The sequence below is a fragment of the Eleutherodactylus coqui genome, chromosome 11 (genome assembly GCF_035609145.1).
Source record: "Eleutherodactylus coqui strain aEleCoq1 chromosome 11, aEleCoq1.hap1, whole genome shotgun sequence".
Classification (NCBI taxonomy): Eukaryota; Metazoa; Chordata; class Amphibia; order Anura; family Eleutherodactylidae; genus Eleutherodactylus; species Eleutherodactylus coqui.
The window spans coordinates 96,349,038-96,366,949 of record NC_089847.1 but is presented as its reverse complement, the minus strand read 5'-3'; the positions used below and the strand labels follow the sequence as shown (position 1 = coordinate 96,366,949).

The 17,912-nt window shown below is 45.0% G+C and overlaps 1 protein-coding gene across 1 annotated transcript; it reads left to right on the top strand.

The window, feature by feature from the left end:
* Positions 1-261: 261 nt before the first annotated feature.
* Positions 262-17,622, top strand: LOC136581754 (mucin-5AC-like). Its single transcript, XM_066582377.1, has 4 exons — positions 262-369; positions 1,298-2,695; positions 8,505-9,893; positions 12,278-17,622. The coding sequence occupies exons 1-4, from the start codon at positions 318-320 to the stop codon at positions 12,694-12,696; spliced, it is 3,258 nt and encodes a 1,085-aa protein (XP_066438474.1). The 5' UTR covers positions 262-317; the 3' UTR covers positions 12,697-17,622.
* The last annotated feature ends 290 nt before the right edge of the window (positions 17,623-17,912 follow it).

The following is a 17,912-nucleotide window of genomic DNA, read 5'->3' as shown; positions in this document are numbered from 1 at the left end:
CGATTCCAGCCAATCAGGAGGCTGGAATCGGCAATGGACCGCACAGAAGCCCTGCGGTCCATGAAGATAGAGGATCCCGGCGGCCATCTTCAGCAGGTGAGTATGAAGACGCCGGACCGCCGGGATTCAGGTAAGCGCTGTGCTGTTTGTTTTTTTAACCCCTGCATCGGGGTTGTCTCGCGCCGAACGGGGGGGGGGTTTAAAAAAAAAAAAAACCCGTTTCGGCGCGGGACATCTCCTTTAAGACTCTCCAACTACATAAAGAAGCATCTGTCTGTCCTCTTCAACTCTTACTTCAGTCCACAAGGAAGATCACTATGCACCTTATTGTCCTACTCATCTGCTTCTGTCAGACCTTCACACTTCCAGGTAAGTCCAGCTATGTCATGATGCTTAACCCTTGCAACAAGAAAAGTAAACTGTACCTTTTTATTCTATACTCTGTGCCATTCTGCAAGTAGTCTGGGTTCTACTTTGGATATAAACTAGATTTTTAGAGATTTTTAATGGTGTTTCTTTGGCCAAAGTTGGGTCAGTTTTTAGGGGGTACAACCTATGTGGCTGTATTGCATGGCACAGCAGCCATCCCTCTTATAAGGGCAGTCACAGAAGGCCTGACAGCTGAGGACTGTGATCACTACACATTTTAGCGTTAATTGCATAAAAGTTTTACTAAGGGCGCTTTTACGTGAAATGAAAAAATTATTTGAATGTCATAATTCGCTTTAAAATGCTGCCAGTTTACACAAGCAGATAATCGTTTTCCATTTTTTGTCATTCACTTGATCGTTGGTCGGTCGGGTCACTGTAGCAGTGAATGTGAACGTCTGAACGACCCTTTTTTACATGTAACAACTTATGAACAATAATTTTTATGTCTGCGTAAAATTATGATTTGTCGCCCAGTCGTTGGCTGTGTTTACACTAAATGAATACATTTGTAGCCCTTAGGGCCATGTTCATGTTTTTTGTTGTATTTTTGAACCACAATTTGAAAAAAAAAATTTAAAACTGCAGGCGGTATTCAAAAACCACACGCGTCTTTAAGAAACTGCATTCACTATTAAAAACAGCATGTGGATATAAACAAAACATGCATTTAAAAAAAAAAAACAGATACAGGTTTTTGATGCATTTTTTAATTGTATGTAAAGTGTGCGATCATATACAGGAGATACCCAGGTTATACCAGCATGGTTTCTGCAGCCATGAACAAGTGAGGTGAGTACAGTTTCCTTTAAATATATTTCTCCTATACTGTCAATGCAAATAATATTTTTTTTCCTTTCCTGTTTAGTGACAACAGAAAACCCCACATGCCCTCCTTGTGAATGGACGGAGTGGTATAATGTTGACCATCCCAAAGACAATTCAAGCAGTGGAGACTGGGAGACACTGGAGAACATCACAGCTCGTGGATTTGATGTCTGTAAAGTACCTAGAGACATTAGGTGTCGCTCAGTCCGATTTCCATATATCCCCTTTAATGAACTTCTGTATAACACCCAGTGTGACAGGAGCTCAGGGTTGACTTGCCTCAACAAGAACAATGAGGCCCCATGTATAGACTTTGAGGTACAATTCCTTTGTTGTCCATGTGATCAAAAGCCAGAATTACCAGATCATACAAGTACAGAGATTCCAACTTCCCTCGAAAACCCCACATGCCCTCCTTGTGAATGGACGGAGTGGTATAATGTTGACCATCCCAAAGACAATTCAAGCAGTGGAGACTGGGAAACACTGGAGAACATCACAGCTCGTGGATTTGATGTCTGTAAAGTACCTAGAGACATTAGGTGTCGCTCAGTCCGATTTCCATATATCCCCTTTAATGAACTTCTGTATAACACCCAGTGTGACAGGAGCTCAGGGTTGACTTGCCTCAACAAGAACAATGAGGCCCCATGTATAGACTTTGAGGTACAATTCCTTTGTTGTCCCTGTGATCAAAAGCCAGAATTACCAGATCATACAAGTACAGAGATTCCAACTTTCCTCGAAAACCCCACATGCCCTCCTTGTAAATGGACAGGGTGGTATAATGTTGACCATCCCAAAGACGATTCTAACAGTGGAGACTGGGAGACAGTGGAGAACATCACAGCTCGTGGATTTGATGTCTGTAAAGTACCTAGAGACATTAAGTGTCGCTCTGCCCGATTTCCTTATGTCCCTTTTAAGGAACTTCTGTACAACACCCAGTGTGACCGGAGCACAGGGCTGGTCTGCCTCAACAAGAACAACGAGGCCCCATGTATAGACTTTGAGGTACAATTCCTCTGTTGTCCCTGTGATCATAAGCCAGAATTACCAGATCATACAAGTACGGAGATTCCAACTTCCCTCAAAAACCCCACATGTCCTCCTTGTGAATGGACAGAGTGGTTTAATGTTGACCATCCCAAAGACGATTCTAACAGTGGAGACTGGGAGACACTGGAGAACATCACAGCTCGTGGATTTGATGTCTGTAAAGTACCTAGAGACATTAAGTGCCGCTCTGCCCGATTTCCTTATGTCCCTTTTAAGGAACTTCTGTATAACAGCCAGTGTGACCGGAGCGCAGGGCTGGTCTGCCTCAACAAGAACAACGAGGCCCCATGTATAGACTTTGAGGTACAATTCTTCTGTTGCCCATGTGATGAAGTGCCACCAGAGCCTTCAGCCACACAGATGCCAGCTCTACCCACAGGTAATTAATTAGGCGTTGATTTATACTAATAAGTAGCTTCTCCTCCTTTATTTCTAAAGACTTTAGTTTGTGCAGTGTGGAGTTTCCTTCCGTTCCAATGCTCATGAGATAACAGAAAACATTATGAGTGCACAGTAAAATTAGTAGTAGCAAGTATATAGCTGTAACGAGTAGCCGGCCGTCACTCCACAGAGTTTGGCAACTAAATAACTATATCCGGACATGAGTTGTAACACTCAAGGGCAGATTCTACATGGACATATGTCCAAAGAAATGTCCCACTATACTATTCCTACAGATCCAAGGTAATTAACCCCCTAGTGACGGCCCCATTGCCTTTTTACGTCCTGCCTAAGTGGGCTTTAATCCTCAGGGACGTAAAAACATGCATCCCCAGAGGATTAAAGCCACGTGGGCTGTGGACGTGACAGCTACATGCTATCGGTTACCGGAGGTAGCCAACAACATAGAGCAGTCATGGGGGCCGCGAGGAGCCCCCATTCCCCGGCAATGCGATTGGTGCTATCCAATGGATAGCGACAAATGCAATAAAGTCAATAAAAAGTGAAAAAAAGTGAAAGATTTAGCTGCCCTGATGGATCGGATCTATCAGGGCAGCTGAGAGTACTCACCCCCGTCCTCTGTAATGTCCCGTAGTGATCTGGTCCTCCGGGACCTGACGCTGCTCTTCTGCGCATGCGCGACAGACGTATAACGTCCTACGCATGCGCAGAAGACTGGAAGCCCTGGAAAATTTGAAATCTCCTGGCTCCTGAAGCTAGCCGGGAGGCAGGAGATGTCACCGGGGACCATGGAAACCGGCCATCATAGAAAAGTTTTAAAAAGTTTAAAAAAAAAGCTAAAGTTTCAGCTCCCCTTATGGATTGGAAGCAATAGGACAGCTGAAAATATTCACCCTGGTCCTCTGTGATGTCCCGATCTCTGCACCCATGCGCAGAAGGCTGGAGAGCCCGACAAATTTAAAATCTGCCTGCACCCGGCTGTCAAAGATTGGATAACAGGGATCATGTAAAGTTAAAAAAAGTTGAAATGAAAAGTTGAAGTTTCATCTCCCCTTATGGATCGTATCCAGGAGGGGAGATGAAATTACATAACTAAGTAAGATGAAACTTTTTACCGGAGGCCTCCGTATTTGAACCCCGACGTGATCCTCCTCCTTACCCGGATTCTGCACATGCACTTGCCGGCAAAATGTCAGACACATTCGCAGGAGCCTGGGAAATTTAAAACCTCCTTGCTCCCAGCTACCAACAATCGCCGAAAGCCTGGATCAGTGACCGGTGGCCTCGTTGAGCGGTCCCAGGTCACATGACAAAAAGGTAGCGATTTACCTTAGGCCGGTCTCACACGACCGGATAGGAATTACAGATTCCACATGTGTTTGATCCATAATCATACATCCCATGTGTCAAACACAAAGCCCGAAGGCCGAATCCGGCCCGCTGCCTCATGTTATGTGGCCCGCGGCGTGCAGACGCCGCTCACCACTGCAGCGATTACCAGCTGGGGTGCCGCAGCTCCCCGCCGGTAATCACGCTGTTACCGCTGATCCCAGCGAACACTGTTGTCACATGGGTATAATTGTATTTTGGTCGCACAAATAGGCTGCGTATTTGCGCAATCGAAAATCACTTATACCTGTATATTTGGGCACGCAAAAAAGAACGCAGATGGGCCACTAAAATGGTGCGCAAATATGCAGTGAATACATAGGGTTCCTGCGCATTCACCACGTATTTGCGCGGCCCATTCACTTCAATGGCGTATTGGGGTGCGTAGTACGTAACAAAAAAGGTCATGCTGTGTGAAAATATACATCATGTGAATGAACTCATTGACATCAATGGCTTCTGTTCTCTGCATATTATGTACGCAAATACGCTTGTGTGAACAGGCCTTTACTATACAGTCTTAGGCCCCCTGTCCCGTAGAATTTTCGCCCGTGGAAGCTGCCATAGGATTGCGTTAGAAAACGCAATCCTATGCAGACGGCCACAGTTTGTCCACGCAAAATCTCACGTGGAAAAAAAATCGCAGCATGCTCTATTACTGTGCGGGGCTCGCAGAGGCCCGCACAGAAATGTTACTTCCCAGCTGCCGGCTCCGGTCTGTGCATGCGCTGACTGGCCGACACATCACAGAGCCGGAGCCGAGAGAGCAGGTGAGTGCCGTGCTGGTCCCTGCAGGGGCTCGGGTCGGGATTCGACCTGGCCGTTTGCAGGCGGTCTTACAATCGGCCCTTTGAAGGTCATCATAAACGTGATGTGGCCCTCGGTGAAAAGGAGTTTGACACCCCTGTCATACATGGATCAATCAAATGCACTGGATTACACAGTTCCGCAAACATTAGCGGGTAGGAATTACGGAATCCACTCGCAGAAAACAGAACGCAGCAGGTTCTATTTGACCGCGGATATCCACAACATAGAGCCCATTGTGCTCCATGATCGCAGATATACCCGCAGCCCATACTCATCTACATTGTCTACGGACTGTGGGTTTCCACGTCATCACTAAGCGACAGTGCAGGAAATACCAAATAAAAATGGTGTACTGCATATGACCGCCTGTGTGAGTAGACAGTTATTTATGCGCAGCACATTACTCAGCCGCATGCAGGGCCAGGGCCGGGCTCACAGCTGGGATCACTGGGGGCCTCCGCAAGCAGATTCCAAATACGGCCAAGTGAGCCCGGCGTTATTCAGACCGCTACCTGTAATACATAGTTTACAAGAAGTCCCGGGAACGCCTGCCTTCCTACAGTTCCAGAAGGAGCTTGTTGAACACCTTCTGTTTGAAACCGCCGCACCTCAGCAAGATTACAAAGCCTCACAGAGCGCCACTTCTTACACCACATCCCCGCCACTGAAGTGAAGAAATGCACCCCAAAATAGCATGGGGGAAGGAGGGATACCCGGTTTTATTGCCCCATGTGCCCATCCCACCCAGGCCCCAGTAATTACCCCTGTCTTCCGACATACCACACAATTTACATTATTACTTTTATCTAAGATTTAGGGAACGCCAAAAAGGGTGCGGAGTGTGTGTGTGGGGTAAAAATATGCAGTACACCCCTAGATGAATTTGTTATGGGGTCTAGTTTTCAAAATGACATCATTTGTGGGGATTCTCTATCGTTTTAGCCACTCAAGGGCTCTACAAGCGGGCAATGGGGCTTAAATCACCTTCAAGCAACATGTCTGATATAAGAGCCATAGGCTGCTCCTTTTAGTTTGGGCCCCCTTGTGCATCCAGACATAAGATGAGGGCCACAATGGGTATGTTTCTGAACAGAGGACAAACAGGTGTATCCATTTTTGGGTGAAAGTCTTCATTCCTATGTATGCTGTGCAAAAAAAAACTGTTTTTAAAATGACACAATTTGCAAAAAATGAAAATTGAAATTTTTTCCTTCTTTTTTGCTTAGATTCATTCAAAAACTGTGGAGTAAAAATACGTAGGTGAGCCCTACATTAAGTCGTTAAGCGGTCTAGTTTTAAAAATGGGGTAATTTGTGGGGATTCTCTATCGTTTTGGCCACTCGAGGGCTCTACAAGTGGGCAATGGGGCCTAAATCACCTTCACGCAAAATGTCTGTTCTGAAAGCCACCGGCTGCTCCTTTCATTTTGGGCCCCGTTGTACATAAGGACTAGAGATGAGCGAGCGTACTCGGAAAAGCACTACTCGCTCGAGTAATTGGCTTTATCCGAGTATCGCTGTGCTCGTCCCTGAAGATTTGGGTGCCGGCACGGAGCGGGGAGCTACAGGGGAGAGCGGGGAGGAACGGAGGGGAGATCTTTCTCTCCCTCTCTCCCGCCTGCTCTCCCCTGCAGCTCCCCGCTCCGTGCCGACACCCGAATCTTCAGGGACGAGCACAGCGATACTCGGATGAAGCAAATTACTCGAGCGAGTAGTGCTTTTCCGAGTACGCTCGCTCATCTCTAATAAGGACATAAGATTAGGGCCACAATGTTTATGAACACAGAACAAACAGGGGGATTCATTTTGGGGTGTAAATCCTCATTTATATGTGCACTACAGAGAAAAACCTGCCTTTAAAATGACATATTTGTAAAAATATGAAATGTTATTTTTTCTCCTCTAAATTGCATTAATTCCTGGAAAAAAAAAACTGTGGGGTAAAAAAAAACTGATGACATCCCTCATTAAGGGGTGTAGTATTTAAAAAGGGTTATTTGTGGGGGTATCTATCATACTGACACAGATGAGCCTTTGCAATCTTGGTTTGGTGGTAGGAAAACAAAGCGTTCCTCAAAATGTTGATAATTAGAGATGAGTGAGTATACTCGCTAAGGCACATTACTCGAGCGAGTAGTATCTTAGCCGAGTATCTCCCCGCTCGTCTCTAAAGATTTAGGGGGCCGGCGGGGGGCAGGGGAGAGCGAGAACGGAAGAGAGATCTCCCCCCCCCTGTTTCCCCCTGCTCCCCGCCGCAACTTACCTATCACCGGCGCCGGCCCCCGAATCTTTAGAGACGAGCGGGGAGATACTCGGCTAAGGCACTACACGCTCGAGTAATGTGCCTTAGCAAGTATAATCGCTCATCTCTATTGAATGTTAAATTTCTACATCTTCTAAATGGTTAAAAAAAAAAAAAAGTTTTTTAAATGTGCATCCAGAATAAAGTAAACAGATGGAAATATATATCTTATCAAAATTTGTACAGGATGTTTGCACATATTTGAGATATTGCAGTGGAAAATGTGAAATATGATAATTTTTTCAAAATTTTCCCAATTTTGGCGCTTTTAATAAATATACACAAATTCTATCGGTCTATTTTCCCCACCTAAATGAAGTACAACATGTGGTGAAAAAAACAATGTCAGAATCACTTGGAGATGCAAAATCTTTACATAGCTATTCTATGTTTAAGTAACACATGTCAGATTTCCAAAATTTGGCTCCGTCACTAAGGGGCTAAGGAACAGAGTGGCCCCACTGAGGTAAAACATGGAATTCCACCTATATAATACTAATGGGATGGAATGGATAGCGTTTAGAAAAGTGATAATATCCCCCCCCCTCCCCCCATCTGATAATCCAACCCATATAAAAACAGATGGAAAGAACCAGACAAAGAGTAACAGAACAGGATAGTGGGCCATTATCTCAATTTGCAGAGGTACATGACGCAGCCAGCGTGGACCGCGTATTTTTCCCTATCTTTCTTTATAAATTGTATTGGGGGAGAGTTCATGTACCTTTGCAAATTGAGATTACATACCACTATCCTGTTCTGTTACCCCTTTTTCCGGCTCTTTCCATCTATTTCTACTTGGGTTGGATTATCAGATTGGGGTGTGTTATCGCTCTTCTAAATTCTATCCATTCCTTCCTATTAGTATTCTATGGGTGGAATTCCATTTTTTCCCTCAATGGGGCCACTCTGTTCCTTAATTACCTCAGATCTGTAGGAACAGCGTGGAGGGAATATTTTTGGACGTACGTCCATCTAGTATCTGCCCTTGATTTTATTTTTATGTTATTAAGTTATTAAAAGTTATGTTTAGAAGGACTTTCCCAGTGATAGTGATTAGCGACAGCAGGCTCATATTCCCCTGTCGTTATGCCATCACTACTGCAGCCCGAAGCGGCAGGGGAGCGAGTGAGGTACGTTTGGCTTCCTTTCTTTTGTTTTTTATAGCAGTCTGAGAAACTTTGAAAAACCTTTTGTCTGTGGAAAGCCACTTTAAGTATATTTTTCCTATACTGTCAACGCAAACAACCACCATTTTTCATTTCTTTCCTGTTTGGTGCCAACAGAAATCCCCACATGTCCGCCTTGTGAATGGACAGAGTGGTTTAATGTTGATCATCCCAAAGGCGATTCAAACAGTGGAGACTGGGAGACACTGGAGAACATCACAGCTCGTGGATTTGATGTCTGTAAAGTACCTAGAGACATTAAGTGTCGCTCAGCCCGATTTCCTTATGTCCCCTTTAATGAACTTCTGTATAACACCCAGTGTGACCGGAGCGCAGGGCTGGTCTGCCTCAACAAGAACAACGAGGCCCCATGTATAGACTTTGAGGTACAATTCCTCTGTTGTTCCTGTGATCAAAAGCCAGAATTACGAGATCATACAAGTACAGAGATTCCAACTTCCCCTGAAATCTCCACATGCCCTCCTTGTGAATGGACGGAGTGGTTTAATGTTGACCATCCCAAAGACGATTCCAACAGTGGAGACTGGGAGACACTGGAGAATATCACAGCTCACGGATTTGATGTCTGTAAAGTACCTAGAGACATTAAGTGTCGCTCTGCCCGATTTCCTTATGTCCCCTTTAATAAACTTCTGTATAACACCCAGTGTAACCGGAGCTCAGGGTTAACTTGCCTCAACAAGAACAAGGAGGCCCCATGTATAGACTTTGAGGTACAATTCCTTTGTTGTCCCTGTGATCAAAAGCCAGAATTACCAGTTCATACAAGTACGGAGATTCCAACTTCCCCCAAAATCTCCACATGTCCTCCTTGTGAATGGACGGGGTGGTATAATGTTGACCATCCCAAAGACGATTCTAACAGTGGAGACTGGGAGACACTGGAGAACATCACAGCTCGTGGATTTGATGTCTGTAAAATACCTAGAGCCATTAAGTGTCGCTCTGCCCGATTTCCATACATCCCCTTTAAGGAACTTCAGTATAACAGCCAGTGTGACCGGAGCTCAGGGCTTGTCTGCCTCAACAAGAACAACGAGGCCCCATGTATAGACTTTGAGGTACAATTCCTTTGTTGTCCATGTGATCAAAAGCCAGAATTACGAGGTCATACAAGTACAGAAATTCCATCTTCCCCCAAAATCCACACATGTCCTCCTTGTGAATGGACTGAGTGGTTTAATGTTGACCATCCCAAAGACAATTCAAACAGTGGAGACTGGGAGACACTGGAGAACATCACAGCTTGTGGATTTGATGTCTGTAAATTACCTAGAGACATTAGGTGCCGCTCTGCCCGATTTCCTTATGTCCCTTTTAAGGAACTTCAGTATAACACCCAGTGTGACCGGAGCGCAGGGCTGGTCTGCCTCAACAAGAACAACAAGGCCCCATGTATAGACTTTGAGGTACAATTCCTCTGTTGTCCATGTGATGAAATGCCACCAGAGCCTTCAGCCACACAGATGCCAGCTCTGCCCACAGGTAATTAGGCGTTGATTTATATTAATAGATAGCTTCTCCTCCTTAATTTCTAAATACGTTAGTTTGTGCAGTGTGGAGTTTCAGTCCGATACTTTGAGATAACGGAAAGAATTGTGAGGGTACAGTAAAATTAGTAGTAGCAAGGTCATAGCTGTAACGGGTGGCCGGCCGTCACTGCAAAGTCTGACAATGAAATAACAATATCCCAACATGATGATAATAGTCTTTATTTGTATCGCGCCACCATATTCTGCAGCGCTTACAAAACAGGGGGGAACAGAGACAAAAAACAAAAATTCAAAAACCACGGTTTCATGAAGTAATCAATTGATGGAGACAGTAGGGGTGCGGGTCCTGCTCCAATGAGCTTACAAACTACAGATAATAGGGGGATACAGAAGGTAAAGGGCTGGAGATGTGCACGGTATGGCGAGGTGGAGAGTGAGGGATGCTATACACACAGACAATGGTCAGACATAAGTAGTATAGTGCCTGAATTGGTGTGACTGCAGGGGGCGGTTGATTGTGGCTAATAGGGATTGCAGTCAGTAGGAGAGGGAGCATGTTATCAGGCGGAGTAAAGAGAGGTTTGGTTTAGGGAATATGGTATGCCTTCCTGAAGAGGTGCGTTTTTAGTGCACGCCTGAAGTTGTGTGTCAGTGATTGCCCGGATAGTTTGGGGTAGCACCTTCCAGAGGACTGGGGCTGCTCTGGAGAAGTCTTGGAAGCGAGTTAAAGAGCCACTTAATCTAATTTCATTAGCGGAGCGGGGGACGCGGACTTGGTGGTGGATTGCGACGAGGGAGGCAATGTAGGGCAACGCGGTGCTTTGGAGAGCTCTATGGATGAGGGTAGTGAGTTTGAATTGAATTCTTGGTTTGACGGGCAGCCAGTGCAGTGACCGGCACAGGGCAGAGGCATTTGAGTAGCAGCTGGACAAGAAGATAAGCATGCCATTCGAGTGCGTTCCATTTATAATGCATGTCACCTTTGGGACCCCATGAACAAAAAACAAAACAGGAAGTGCAAAGCAGTGGAAAAAAAAAACTTAGCTCCACCCCCTCCCATTGCAAATAGTGGCAAGGGGCGGAGAGGGGGTGGAGAGGGGGTGGGAGCTCAGAGCACTGCTCCCGGCTCTTCCAGCTTCCTCCCCCTGCAGAGAGGGATGCCGTATCTCGGCAGGGCGTGAAAACCCAGCCGATATACGGTCGTCTGAATGCACTCTTAAGATATGTTGTCGCAGAAACTTATCACTCCCGTTAAACTTTGCAAACATTGGCCTGCAGTATATAAAGGGGTTATTCCAATTCAAGCAAATAAATGCACATTTTCGGTCTAATCAGAAGCTGCACAGTGTTCTACTATACAGCCCTCTGTGGCAGTTCCTTACACTCATCACCCCTTTAAACTTCATCCCCCTTGCTGCTACTAGAAGTATTGCAGGAATTTCCACAGCGCTAACTAGATTTAGGAAAGTCTTTGTTAAGCTAGTTTCACACCGGTGAGCCTGATTTTGCCGTGAGAAAATAGCGGCAAAATTGCGTCTTTGTTTCCGCGATTTTTGAGCGGCAGCAATGATTTTTTTTTTTTTTTGTAAAAATCTTGCATCACATTGCTGCGTTTACTATCGCAAAAGGCAATAGGACTTTCTAATGTTAAAACTGCATTGCAACACAAGTTTGTAGTGTTGTGATAAAAAGGAGGCTCCATACAGATACGTCTGGCGCTAAAAAAAGGCAAAACGCAGAAAGATGGAGCATGCCGCGATTTTTCGCTCTCACAAAATCGCAAGTGTGAAGAGAATCAGTAATGCGAAGGAAAGCATTGTACAACATTGGATTCCTGATCTGCTTTCTTACTATCCCATCAGGCAAAAATCACGCAATTTTCTCGTGCTTTTTCACCCAATGCGAGAGTGAGTTAAAAAGCAGATTATGAAACCAATGATTTTTAATGGTTTCCTTCCCGTCTGCGATGTTTTCACTCATGCGATGTTGAGAGAACAAAAATTCGTACATGCTCTATCTTTCAGCGATGTGCGATTATTTTTTTTATCGCCCCTGTTTCCCTATGGATCCTCCTTTTTATCACATCGCAACACAACAAACTTGCGCTTTGCGATGCAATGTTAACATTAGAAATTCCTATTGACTTTCGCAATTAAAAACAGCGTGTTTTTATCACGCAATTTCATTGGGGGCAGCAGTGATGCAGAATTCTAAATATAAAAAAAGCATTGCTGATGCCTAAAAATCACGGGACCAAAGATGCCATTTTGCTGCGATTTTCTCACGGCGAAATTGCGATCTCCTGTGTGAAACTAGCCTTATTTGTTTTTTTTATATCCAATTATTGTATTAATGGGTTTTTGTTCTCTTTTGCAGGCATCCCAGGTACCGGTCACAATGCCCAGTGCACCTGGACAGACTGGTTCAATACCCACCAGGCCACTCCAGGCCCCGATGGTGGAGACTTTGAAAATGTCACAGCGATTATGAACCAGGGATATTCCATATGTACTGCTCCACAAGCAGCAGAGTGTCGCTTAGTCAGGTTCCCCTATATACCACTAGGAGAGCTCTACTATATACAGGAGTGTAGTGCATCCCGCGGACTTGTGTGCGCCAACAAAAACCAGGAAAGCGGTGAATGTCTGGATTATGAGGCCCGCTTCCTATGCTGTACACATGATGACAATCAGTATACAGTGGCATCCAATAACAGACCTGACGACACAACAGATCTTGGAGCTAGCGTGTCTTCTGACACAACCCATTTGACATCTACTGCCTGGTTTAATTAGAAAAACGTGGCTGCTTTCATTCACAAACGGCGATTTTCATGGCCTGTCAGTGGTATAACAGCTCAGTCCCATTCAATGATTTGAGCTGTAATACCACAGACAGCCCATGAACAAAAGTGGCACTGTTTCTGGAAGAAGTCAGTAAAGGGTGGGGTATGAAGTAGGCTCTTGAGCCAAGTCCACTTCATACTTGCTGGGTTAAGGGTATTTGAGGCAGCTGACACCCAGCTGCGATCAGAGCTAGCTTTGATCATGGCCATTTAACTACATGGATGCCATGGTCAATGCTGACTGTGGCAACTAAGCCAGCTAGACAGAGGGGGAGGACCCCATCCTGCACCCACCCCTACCAGATATGACCGCAGGGTGCTAATGTTTTCACATGGAAACCCACAGCCTAGTGATGGCTCCCAGGTCTTGCAGTCTGTTAAGGCCTGGCTGGTTTTAGTCGATTAACATTGAAATGCAGAATATACTGCAATACATGATTATTGCAGTATATTGTTATAGCAATCCAGTGAGCGCAAGTTCAAGTCATTTTTTATTTCATTTACATTTAGGTATAAATGGCCACCATGATTTAGATTGGAGCAAAATCTCACCATTTGTAAGTGTACCCAAACTCTCGCTAAGGCCCCATTCACATGAGCATGGTTTTAGCAGTGTAGGTGCGTGGGAAAAATAAATAATAAATCTCACCTATACTGCACTGAAAATCACATGAAAGGGCAGCTGCTCCAGGAGGAGAGAGAGAAGAAGCCCTGCAGGGCTTCAGGATTTCCCCAAAGCAGGAAAAGAGAGAACGGGGCTATGGTGATTAACCCATTGCCCCACTCTGTCTCTCCCTGCTATGGGTTAATCCCCCATAGCTTCACTCTCTTCCTGCTCTGGGGATCCCCGAGAAATATCCTGATAGTGCAGAGAGAGTAGGCAGGGCTATAGAGCTTCTCACAGGGATTCCCCATAGCAAATAGAGATGAGACGACGCTAGAGGGTGGAAGCCTTTAGCCCCATCCTCTTCTCCCATGCTCTCGGGGATGCCCTGTAACCCCACCCCCTCTCTTCCCGCTATAGGAAAATCTCTTGGGGAGAGAAATGGAGGGATTCCCCTACTGTCCAGCAGCGGGGCTGGAGGAATTCCCAGCTGCTTACAGTGGGACATTTAAAACATGCTGCCCAGAAGCAGATTTTAAATGCCCTGCTGTAAATTCCTGTTGGTCCCCCGCGGAGATTAAGGGAACCTTCAGGGCTTCCCCTCATCCCTGCAGAGACTAACAGGAGTTTACAGCGGGACATTTATGTCCCACTGTAAGCAGCTGGGAATTCCTTCAGTCAGCAGAAATCCTCCTAATAAGATTTGTAATCTCATTTTCCAGCGCAGGAGTTTCCATAGACTCCTGGTCCCATAGGAGTCTATGGAAACTCCTGCACATCGTGCACTAAACATATGTCAGGTCCTATCTTTTCTCGCAGCTTTGACCTTAGATGTGAGCTTTGCAGTCACTGTCCTATCTTTGAATGGTGCGAGTATTTAGCACCTCTAAAAGTCCTTCATGTGAACGCTTCTATAGGAAACCATTGGTTCTTATAGAAGCGCTCTTTTTACGCGCCTCTAATGTGCTAAAACAGCGCTCGTGTGAACGAGGCCTAAGGGTGCTTTCACACGAGCTATTGTCAAGAGAAAAAAAAATTCCCCAAACAAGCGATTTTGACTGAGAGTTGCCCCATGTAAAAGTGGGATTTGACAGGATACCGAGCAAGAAATCACTCCGTCGCTTTTCTCTTTGATTCAGCTCACTGACTAATGAGCAAATTCTCACTCGGTGTAAACAGGCAGCCACTCATCTTTCAGTGACTGGAGATGGGCAGCCGGAAGTGATCTCCAGTGCGCTCCACCTCCATTTACTGAACGACTATCACTCCTGTATGAAAAGCACAGAGCGATAATCGTTGGGACAACTTTCGGGTGCTTATGTAGTGGCCCAGAGTTGGGGCCCCTCAAGCACTGAGTATGTTTGTCTTTGTATCATGTCTTTGTTGAGAGTAGTGTATGGTGCAGTGTTATCTGTATTAACCCAAACAGGGCATGAAGGAGTTAATGTTTGGGGCTTGTATCAGTCTAGTCTAGTCTAGTGATGTGTATTGTCTGTCCTAACCTCTGGGGGAGGAGTTAGAGAAAAGAGAAGAGTCGAGAGCAAGATCGGAGAGCGAGTGGTCAAGAGAATGGAGATGGAGGAGAGATGGACTGCTCCTGCCAGGGCTAAGCCAAGATGATGTCACTCCTTGTAAGAGGTTTATTCCCTCTGGGGATTGGAGTGCAAGTAATGCAGGGCAGGAGTTGGTGCGAGAGTGCAAGTACCGCCCACTTTATTGCTGAACCGCAACTCAAAGAACCCAGTAAGAAATTAATTACCATTAGCAACAGATGTGAACGTGTTTGAAGGGCCGTAAAGCTTAAGAGTGTTTGCCCTAAGAGAAGCGGCCATCAGATAACAATGATTGAGGATATGTGTGCCTTGGGAAAAGAACTTGAATGAGTCAAGAGATGTAATCTAAAAGTTATTCTGAAGTATTGAATGCCGTATTTTGCAAAACGCAAGTAATTGTCTGTAACTGGAAGATAACCAAGTTAATCGTGAGTAAAAGGAAACAGCATGTCCCAAGTTTTAAAAAGCATTTTGTTTGTGGACTTATCTTTATTCAGGGCGGGTGATTCGTCACGTGTCTAGGGACACTGGCGTCACGACGACACTCAGGAACTACTGTCTGGTAACCAAGTCATGCACTCTTATCTCCCCTGCTGGTGGCTGGGCTAAGTTACTCTGTGGCCATTTGGGGAAGGAAACGGTAGAGCCACCGTGAGCCATCGCCATATTGTACCCCGCCGTCCCCTCGGCTGTAGGCCTGGTTCACGGTCGCTGCACTTAAGCGCCTAACTGTTGTCCTGTGTAGCACTACTATTACTTTGAGAAGGTTGACTCAGATTGCTATTGTTCTGGCTTCATAAAACGCCTAAATATCATTGGATCTTGGCGGAGAATACTCTGGCCAGCCAGTCATTTCTGCTGCAGTGGCCACAGCAGGTGAAATTAAGTATTAGATGGCAATAATTTCAAGGACAATTGGGTGTGTTCAGTCCACCAAAGTGAGAGAAGCTCCTTGAGAACTGCTTTCTGCCCTTGCTAATAGACAGGGCTCCAGAGTAGAGCTCTAGCTTTATGACACCCATATGCACCAATAGGTCAAATGAAAAGTAGTCAGCCAGCCTTAAAATGGGTTGTACAAGTTATTACCTATCAACAGAATACAGAATACCTTGCTGATCAGTGGGGGCCTCACCACTGGGACCCCCACTGATACTGAGAATGGAGGTCCCCATCCGCACTGACGTCACTGTGAATGGAGCGTTGGTCTATGCTCCATTAATTTCAATTGGGCTGCTTGCTGGAACACTTGTGCGCACAGCACTCCATTCATTCTCCTCCTCACTGCGGGGGGTGCAGTAAGTCTGCCCTGCAGTGAGGACAGGGAACAAGTGGCCCATGTCTCTCAGGATTGGTGGGGGTCTTAGCGGTGAGACACCCACAGATTTTTTTAATGGGATTGTATCCAAAGAACTACTTTAAAATTTTCCTTGTAAGCAAAAAATAAATAAATAAAAAAAAGATAATTCTTTCTAGTAAGTGATACTGACAGGGCAGCTGTAGAGTATAATCCATTTATTACCTTGGAAAGCTAATTAAAATGACAAACAGACATTAACAGCACAATGTGAATCCATTTACAGCTGGAAAAGTAAAAGCAAATGGTCAAAATTAGGTTTTACATTATATATGTTACATATATATAGGCACCACAAAACACCTCAGTATACACAGTGGACTGCAGACAGCATATACAGAACAGCAGAGGCCATGATGAAGAGTATACAATGGGTGAACACAAGAACCCTGCCGATTACTGATCAACCCTGTAGCCACCGAACCGCGGAGTCATCACCGTCCTGGAACTGTTCAATATCAGACAGATCGCAAACCGTCGGACAATGACGAGACGGCACGGCACTGATCTGGTTCCTTGTAGCCATCGTCAACTAGATGGGTTGTGGATGGACAAAATTTGCATAAATAGACAATATTCCTCTTAAATAATATACTATTCCTCCATAAAGTAATAAGGCATAACAGGAAACCGTACACAGCTACAGAGGGGGCAGCCTTGTCGCCCTTCCCATTGAGTTGCAATACTGGACACATCCTATGGACAATAGTGGTGCCGGGAAGAAAAGAAAAGCAGACCTCCCTCCCAAATATATGTATATGGGAGTATTGGGCAAGGTAGCCATCGGCTGAATGAGCAGTCGGCTGGCAACTATCTAAACCGTATGGGTAGCCTTGGATTGTCCCCAACTTGCCTAAAAGTTTTCCCTATACATCGATTCCAAATCTGTCCAATCACCGTTCCTATTTTTCAACCACAATTGCACCAATAATAGTTAATTTTAACATGAAGATGAGGCCCCATGTGCATTAGGCTCTCAATATGGAACCATATAGCGAGTCTCATGGCCCTATGTAGTACCTTAGGCTAAATATTCACTTCAAGCACTAGAAAGAGTATTTAGGTTATTCGCACAAACGCATTTGTGCGTGCGCAATACGCAGTGAATAGAACACATTGATTTCAATGGGTTTGGTCATATGCACGGTTTTTACAAGTGCATTTCAGTCACGCAAAAAAAAAAAAAAAAGCAGAATGTCCTATTTTGGCGCGTATTATATACCAATTAGCCCATATTAAACTTAATTGGCTATTAAAATCCAAGGGAGTATTCTTGCGTGTTTTTTTGCGCAGGGCATGTGCACACAGAAAAAAAAAAAAAAAGAAAACAGACAGGGCTCTGTATATACACATACATGATTTGGGTCACCTTCCATTTTTTTTTCTTCACACGTGGAGAGAAAAAAAAATAAATAAATAATCGCACAAAAAATCCGTCCTATTTCAAGGATCGTAATCCTAGTCGCCCATGTGAATAAGGCCTTGTAATGTTCTATATTCTGCGTCCGGCTCCTAGTTTCACAATCCCTCTGACGTACTTGTAATAAACACTGTCGCAAATATGGCGTCACATTCATAACCAAAACCGTAAAGAACATTTTTAATGGTCCGCATCATCCATCCAGAAGTCTTCCTCCTCCATCCTGATGAAGATG